The sequence below is a fragment of the Rhinopithecus bieti genome, unplaced genomic scaffold, assembly GCF_001698545.2.
Source record: "Rhinopithecus bieti isolate Rb0 unplaced genomic scaffold, ASM169854v2 scaffold_27781, whole genome shotgun sequence".
NCBI lineage: Eukaryota > Metazoa > Chordata > Mammalia > Primates > Cercopithecidae > Rhinopithecus > Rhinopithecus bieti.
In genome coordinates this window covers 541,080-549,749 of record NW_016812388.1, presented here as the reverse complement: position 1 = coordinate 549,749, position 8,670 = coordinate 541,080, and the positions used below count along the sequence as shown (strand labels likewise).

General features: G+C 40.4%; 1 protein-coding gene across 1 annotated transcript in view; it reads left to right on the top strand.

The window, feature by feature from the left end:
- The window catches only part of LOC108544825 (transient receptor potential cation channel subfamily M member 7), a 55,525-nt gene that overhangs the window by 19,476 nt on the left and 27,379 nt on the right, over positions 1 to 8,670 (top strand). Inside the window, exon 2 of the mRNA XM_017896180.1 lies at positions 5,276 to 5,355. Coding sequence (XP_017751669.1) covers positions 5,276 to 5,355 — 80 coding nt within the window. The remainder of the gene's footprint in view (positions 1 to 5,275; positions 5,356 to 8,670) is intronic.

Below are 8,670 nucleotides of genomic sequence, written 5' to 3'. Positions count from 1 at the left end.
CCTTGATTCTGAAAACAGAATAAAGGATCAGCAACATTTTTAGCAAAAAAGTAAAAAAGATTAGTCTTACTTTAATTCAGTCCATGAAGTTAATTCCTGTTCTGTTTGATACACATGAACATTCCAGCCCTCCATGAGAGTCCTGAATGTTTTTTGCTTTATTCTAACGTTAGAGTCTCCAAAGTTATCAGAAACCTGCGTTTAAGAGCACCTGTGAAAGTCCTGTAGCTGATTATAAACCACCTTTTGAAGAGGATGAAAACATGACAAAGGTTGTATGTTGATGATAAAAAGTCTTAGGACAGCCAAAGTCAAAGACACAATTGACAAAGAATTTTGGTTACCTTTGCGGCACACAATAATTTAACATAATAATCATAATTATTACTGATAAGGTGCATTAAATCATATCACAGTTATAGGAGCTTTTCATAATTTTGGAACGCATACCCATGACGTATTCATTCAAATGCAGCCCAAAGAAAGCCAAACACCATTCCATGTTTGGCAGTGTTTCCTGTGTGATTTTTATATCAATAAGCCAAATTTTACTGTTGGATTAGTGCATTATTGATATGTGAAACCCAGTTCTTAATAAAACCTTATAGACAAATTTATCCAATTTTATTTTATTATTTCTTATTTTTTTTGGAGGGAGACGGAGTTTGCATCTGTTGCCCAGGGTGGAGGGTAGTGGCACAGTCTTGGCTCACTGCTACCTCCGCCTCCTGGGTTCAAGTGATTCTCCTGCCTAAGCCTCCCTAGCAGCTGGGATTACAGGTGCAAGGCACCACTCCCAGCTAATTTTTTGTATTTTTAGTAGAGATGGAGTTTCACCGTGTTGGCCAGGCTGGTCTCAAAACTCCTGGCCTTAAGTAATCTGCCCACCTTGGCCTCCCAAAGTGTTGAGATTACAGGCGTGAACCACTGCACCCAGCCAAAAGCACTTATTTTTAAAGCAGTTGAAGCTCTTTCATATCACACACACACAAGACATATAAATATATAAACAGGAGATCCATCAGTTGTAAGGTCTTTCATTTGCCAATTTCTTAATTGGATTACTGGCTTCAAGGTAGAGCCCTTGGAGGAACAGGGCGAGGAAAGCATTCAGTTTCTAGTGCCTAGTAATGAGGCACAGCTTCTAGGGGACCAAGAGCATGCTTCTCTGATCCAGACATGCAGAGAGCTGTGTATTTCCCCATAACTGCCATTAGACACCCCCAAAGTCGGCCAGTTGGTGCTAGAGTCTATTTCCTTTGGGTCAGGGGTCTCCTCAGTATCATCCCTTTATGGTTCGCCAGAAAGATGTTACCGGAAAGGGGTCCTGATCCAGACTCCAGGAGAGGGTTCTTAGATCTTGTGCAAGACAGAATTTGAGGCGAATCCATACAGTAAAGTGAAAGCAAGTTTATTAGGAAAGTAAAGAAACAAAAGAATGGCTACTCCACAGGCAGAACAGCCTGTTATTTTCTATTTTATTTTAAAATTACCTTCCATCTTTTCACTCTTACTATTACTTGTGCTGCTACCTCCACCACTTCTTCTTTTTTTTTTTTTGGAGACAGTTCCACTCTTGTTGCCCAGGCTGGAGTGCAATGGCATGATCTTGGCTCATTGCAACTTCCGCCTCCCAGGTTCAAGCGATTCTCCTGCCTCAGCCTTCCAAGTAACTGGGATTACAGGCATGCGCCACCATGCCTGGCTAATTTTGTATTTTTAGTAGAGACGGGGTTTCTCCATATTGGTCAGGCTGGTCTTGAACTCCCAATGTCAGGTGATCTGCCTGCCTCAGTCTCCCAAAGTGCTGGGATTATAGGTGTGAGCCACTGCACCCGTCCTCTTTTTCTTCTTCTTCTTCCTCTTCCTCTTCTTCATCTTTCTCCCTTCTTCCTCCTCTCATTCTGTCACCCAGGCTGGAGTACAGTGGCATGGTCACAGCTCATTGCAGCCTCAAGCTCCTTGGGTTCAGACGATCCTCTGGCTTCAGCCTCCTAAGTAGCTGGGTCTGCAGGCACGTGCCATCACGCCTGGCTAATTTTTTGTATTTTTTGTAGAGATGGGGTTTTGCCATATTGCCCAGGCTGGTCTCAAACTCCTGGACTCAAGTGATCTGCCTGGCTTCTTGTTCAGTCTTCATAAAGGTTTACCAGTTTTGTTAACCTAAGAACCAACTTTTAACTTTCGCTTATCTTGCTATTTTATTAAAATCTGTTTTACTGATTTTGTTCTTTAATTTTATCTCTTTCCTTTGACTTTATTCTTTCAATATATTTTTTAAAGTCCAAGAGTTAGCTCATTAATTTTCAGCCTTTTTAAAAAATTACTATTTTTTGAGAGAGAGTCTCACTTTGTTGCCCAGGCTGGAGTAGAGTGGCACGACTGGGCTCATGTAAGCTCTGCCTTGCAGGTTCAAGTGATTCTTCTGCCTCAGTCTCTCAAGTAGCTGGGATTACATGCCCGCCACGACACCCTGCTAATTTTTGTGTTTTAGGTGAGACGGGTTTTACCGTATTGGTCAGGCTGGTCTCGAGCTCCTGACCTCAAGTGATCTGCCCACCTTGGCCTCCCAAAGTGCTGGGATTACAGGTGTGAGCCTGCGCCTGGCCCAGCCTTCATTTTCAAATGTAATCACCTGAGCCTATACATTTTCCTCTACGTGCAGCATTTAGATTGCATTGTATAGGTTTTCAAATGCATAGACTTTTCACTGTTACTCACTTACAAGAATTTAAAATTTTAATTATGAATTTTCTCGGATCCTCAAGTTATATAAAGTGTTGAATATTGGTGGTTTAAAAATTTTATTTATATTACATTAATTGCATTGTGATCAGTGAGTATGATGTGCAAGATACTCAGTATCTGAAATTAGTTGAATCTTATAGTCAAGCACATGATCAAATTTTTTTTTTTTTTGAGACAGAGTTTCACTCTTTTCACCCAGGCTGGAGTGCAATGGCGTGATCTTGGCTCACTGCAATCTCCGTCTCCTGGGTTCAAGCAGTTCTGCCTCAACCTCCTGAGTAGTTGGGATTACAGATGTGTGCTACCACACATGACTAATTTTGCATTTTTAGTAGAGACGGGTTTCACCATGTTGGTTAGGCTGGTCTCGAACTCCTGGCCTCAGGTGATCCATACGCCTCAGCCTCCCAAAGTACTGGGATTGCAGGTATGAGCCACCGTGCCCAGCCCATGATTAATTTTTATGAATGCCACAATTGTGCTTGAGAAGAATGAATGGATCTTCTGTTTCTAATATATAGAAACATGCATATATTTATTAAATGAAGCTTGTTAACATGTTGTTAAAATTTTCTGAATATTTCTGATTATTTATTTATTTTTCAGACAAGGTCTTGCTCCGTCAACGAGGCTGGATTGCAGTGGTGTGATCGTGACTCACTGCAGCCTTGACCTCCCGGGCTCAAGTGATGCTCTCACCTCAGCCCCTTGAGTAGCTGGGACTATAGGTGTGCACCACCATACCCGGCTGACTTTTTAATTTTTTTGTGGAGATTGAGTCTCGCTGTGTTACCCAGCTGGTCTTGAACTTAACGGACTCAAGCAGTCTTCCTGCCTCCCAAAGTACTGGGATTACAGGCATGAGCCACCATTCCTGGCTTCTGCTATTAGTTTTTGTTTGATGGACTTTTCAGTATTGAGGGAAATGTGTTCATCTTCTACTATGAGCCTAGATTTGTCTAATGCTATTAATTTTTTCCCTTTATGTATTTTGACACTTTTATTTGGTTAATCATAATCAAGATTGTCATAGCAATCTGGCAGATTTAACGTTTGTAATAACCTGCTCTATCCCTATTGATGTGTTTCGTGCATTTTTCTGACACTACCTTCTAATTAGAATTTGCTTTATGTCTTTTTATTCCTGTATCATTAACCATTCCATGCCCTTATGCTGTAGGTATTTATTTAGAAATGGAATGTAGCTGGGTTTTATTTTTTATAAATCTATCACTTTTTTTTTTTTTTTTTGAGACAGAGTCGCTCTGTCGCCAGGCTGGAGTGCAGTGGTGCGATCTCGGCTCACTGCAACCTCCAGCTCCCTGGTTCACTCCCTGGTTCAAACGATTCTCCTGCCTCAGCCTCCAGAGTAGCTGGGATTACAGGCACATGCCACCACGCCCAGCTAATTTTTGTATTTTTAGTAGAGTTGAGGTTTTACCATGTTGGCCAGGATGGTCTCAGTCTCCTGACTTCGTGATCCGCCCACCTCGGCCTCCCAAAGTGTTGGGATTACAGGTGTGAGCTACCACGCCCAGCCAAATCTATCACTTTTAATTGTCTTTTTTTCAAATTTTTTTTGTTTTGTTTTTTGAGACAGGGTCTCTCACTCTTTCACTCAGGCTGGAGTGCAGTGGCCTGATCATGGCTTACTGCAGCCTCAGCCTCCTCAGCTTAGGCTGTCCTCCTGCCTCAGACTTCCAAATAGCTGGGACTACAGGAGCACATCACCACACCTGGCTAATTTTTTAGCTTTTGGTGGAGATGGGATTTCACCATGTTTTCCAGGCTACCCTTGACTTCGGTGGCTAAAATGATACTCGCACCTTGACTCCCAAAATGTTGGGATTACAGGTGTGAGCTACTGTGCCCAGCTAGTTGTCTTTTAAATGGCTCATATCCTAGAATAATACCAGCCCCTCTTAAGGTTTTTGGTTCATAGTGGGAATCTCAAACTTGGCTTCCCTCCTGTTTGACTCTTTGAAGCAATAGTGTCTACATAGTACTGTTGATTTAATAATCTAAGTCACTTGGGATTTAAATGGAATTATTCTGACATTTTGGGGTGCCATCTTCAGACTATAGTATGTAATGAATAGTAAATAAAAAATTATGTAGTATAGGAGTGTTTATGGGCTGGGCACGGTGGCTCACGCCTATAATCCCAACACTTTTGGAGGCCAAGGCGGGCAGATCACCTGAGGTCGGGAGTTTGAGACCAGCCTGACCAACATGGAGAAACCCCGTCTCTATTAAACAAATACAAAATTATCTAATCGTGGTGGCACATGCCTGTAATCCCAGCTACTCAGGAGGCTGAGGCAGGAGAATCACTTGAACCTGGGAGGTGGAGGTTATGATGAGCCAAGATCATACCATTGCACTCCAGTTTGGGCAATAAGAGCAAAACTCTGTCTCAAAAAAATAAATAAATAAATAAATAAAAAGTTTATGTTTTCATAATGAAATTGTTTCCTTCTTATTTAGTGGGTTAACTTAAACAATTCTTTAAAACATTTTGTTTTAGTCCCAGAAATCCTGGATAGAAAGCACTTTGACCAAGAGGGAATGTGTATATATTATACCAAGTTCCAAGGACCCTCACAGGTAAGCACACCTTTGTTACTTCTGGGATCTCTAGAAATTTTAGTGTAAATTATATTGCTATTTCTTTATTGGAAACAAAAACTACTAAATACATTATTTGTAGTTACTGTTACTTTTTATAGTTACTGCTAATCATTTAATTTGGGAGGAATTGGGAGGAGGAAACAGCATTGAAAATCAGTATTTTGGAGTTTTTAATGCCATTTACAGCATACAATCTCTTCCTTGAAGTGTTCTTCCATCTCTAAACTCCCTCAGATCATAGTGTAGTGTTTTACAAAGGTAAGGCAGTTAAGACTCTCTCTCTCTCTTTTTTTTTTTTTAACGGATTCACTGATATTTCGAACTTAAATTTGTGTATCTATTGGGCATCTACTGAGTATCCAACACTATGGTTCATGTTGAAGAAAGCAATGTGAACCTAATAGTCATTCTTTTTATTTGCCAATATATGGATACAGATCATTATTTACTGGAAAATCCATTATCAGAGACTATAGGTGTCTGTGTCTTTGGTCTCTGAAATGACTTTGGTAATAGAAAAAAAATAAAATTAAAGGATATTAACTTAGTAACTGAAGAAAAAGTTGAGCTCATGAAATATTTACTTAAGCATATTTGCCAAAATTATTCTTTTAACTTTTTTTTTGAAACAGTCTTGCTCTGTCACCCAGGCTGGAGTGCAGTGGTGTGATATCAGCTCGCTGTAACCTCCACCTTCTGGGTTCAAGTGATTCTCCTGCCTCAGTTTCCTTAGTAGCTGGGATTACAGGCGTGCACCACCACGCCTGGCTAGTTGTTTTTGTTTGTTTGTTTGTTTTGAGATGTAGTCTTGCTCTGTTGCCCACGCTGGAGTGCAATGGCTCGATCTCGGCTCACTGCAACCTCTGCTTTCCAGGTTCAAGTGATTCTCTTGCCTCAGCCTTCCGAGTAGCTGAGACTACAGGCGTGTGCCACCACACCTGGCTGATTTTTTGTATTTTTAGTAAAGACTAGGTTTCACCGTGTTAGCCAGGATGGTCTCAATCTCCTGACCTCGTGATATGCCCGCCTCCGTCTCCCAAAGTGCTGGGATTACAGGCATGAGCCACCGCGCCCGGCCCTAGTTTTTGTATTTTTAGTAGACAAGAGTTTTACTATGTTGGCCAGTCTGATCTTGAACTCGCGACCTGAGGTCATCCACCTCTCTTGGCCTCTCAGAGTTCTAGGATTACAGGTGTGAGCCACCGCACCCAGCAAATTTTTCTTTTTTTTCTGAGACCTAAAGATAGAAAAAAACTTAAAACAAGGAAATCTAAGATGTAGTTATTTCCTAACCTATAGAGCACTTCTCTTCATGGGCACTTAGAAAAAATGAAAATTAATTGACAAAAGTATTTGCAAGATTTTTGAATCTTCTTTCCTTTTCCATCTCCTATCACACTGTATTCTCTCCCCATTTGCCTTCTCTGCAACTTTCGTTTCTATTAGATATATAATTCTTAGAAAAACATAGCTTAGACAATTTTTATTAACTGATGTCTCTTTATATTATAGAATGTCACTATTCTTGTTTATAGTGGGTATGTAGTAAATATTTGTCAAATAGCATTTCCAAAACCTTTTGTTAAATTACATAAATGTAAATTTACGTAATTTAATTTTTAAAATTTCTCTTTAACATTTTAAAAAATTCTAACTTTGAATGGATCTCTCCCAACAAACACATTTCCATTGAAAGTGTAGTGTGCATGATACCTTTTAAAAACTTTTGAGAAACAGAAAGTTGGATCAATAGGGTTTCAATACATTAAGATTGTCATTATTAATAACATTTGGTGGTTTTATTTTAGCTTTTCTCAGTGTATTGTTTTGTTTTGTTTGTTTTTTGTTTTTTGTTTTTTTTTTGAGACGGAGTCTCGCTCTGTCGCCCAGGCTGGAGTGCAGTGGCCGGATCTCAGCTCACTGCAAGCTCCGCCTCCCGGGTTTACGCCATTCTCTCGCCTCAGCCTCCCGAGTAGCTGGGACTACAGGCGCCGCCATCTCGCCCGGCTAATTTTTTGTATTTTTTTAGTAGAGACAGGGTTTCACCATGTTAGCCAGGATGGTCTTGATCTCCTGACCTCGTGATCCGCCCGTCTCGGCCTCCCAAAGTGCTGGGATTACAGGCTTGAGCCACCGCGCCCGGCTGTTTTTGTTTATACTGTTTTTGTTTTGCTGCGTTCAGTCTATACACAAAATGTTGTACCTGCTTTTCATACTACGGATCTTTTATAAGAATGGTAGTAATAGTCCTGGTGTGGTGGCTCACGCCTGTAATCCCATCACTTTGGGAGGCCGAGGTGGACGGATTACGAGGTCAGGAGTTCGAGACCAGCCTGGCCAACATGGTGAAACACCTTCTCTACTAAAAATACAAAATTAGCCAGGCATGGTGGCAGGCACCTGTCATCCCAGCTACTTGGGAGGCTAAGGCAGGAGAATCGCTTAACACTGGAAGGCAGAGGTTGTAGTGAGCTGAGATCCACGTTGCTGCACTCCAGCCTGGGTAATGAGTGAAACTCCATCTCAAAAAAAAAAAAAAGAATGGTAGTTAATATTCTGTTATTGTGTATACCACCATTTATATGCCTATTCTCCTATTGGTCAATTTAGTTGTTTTCAATTTTTAGCCATTTTAAATTTAAATTAGGCCACAATGAAGATCTTTGTGGATAAAACCTTTTTGTATTTAAGATTTTCCCCCCTTAGGTTATGTAATGCTAAAATCTTTTCAAAAGTATTAAAGCAATATAAATGATCACCCAGTAGTGAATGAGATCGTCTGCTTTACTGAGTAATGACTAGAGTAACATTTTCCATCACCGTCAAGAAAACGTGGTAAGTAGAAAAAGGTATATATAGGTATATATATATATATTTTTAAGCTGAGCATGGTGGCTCATGCCTATAATTCCAGCACTTTGGGAGACTGAGGCGAGCAGTCTGCCTTCCAGGTTCAAGTGATTCTCCTGCCTCAGCCACCTGAGTAGCTGGGACTATAGGCATGTGCCACCTCAACCAGGTAATTTTTTTTATTTTTAGTATAGACAGGGTTTCACCATGTTGGTCAGGCTGGTCTTGAACTGCTGACCTCAGATAATCTGCCCACCTCAGCCCCCCAAAGTGAGCCACCGTGCCTGGCATACATTTATTTATTTTTAATTGACAGTAATTATAATAGTATATATTTTAAATTTGCATTTATTTACTATTGAGAAAATATTTTATTTTTTAAAATAGCTCTCAATTTTTAAATAAATTCTGTAAATTTTTTTGATTAGTTCTTTTGGATCA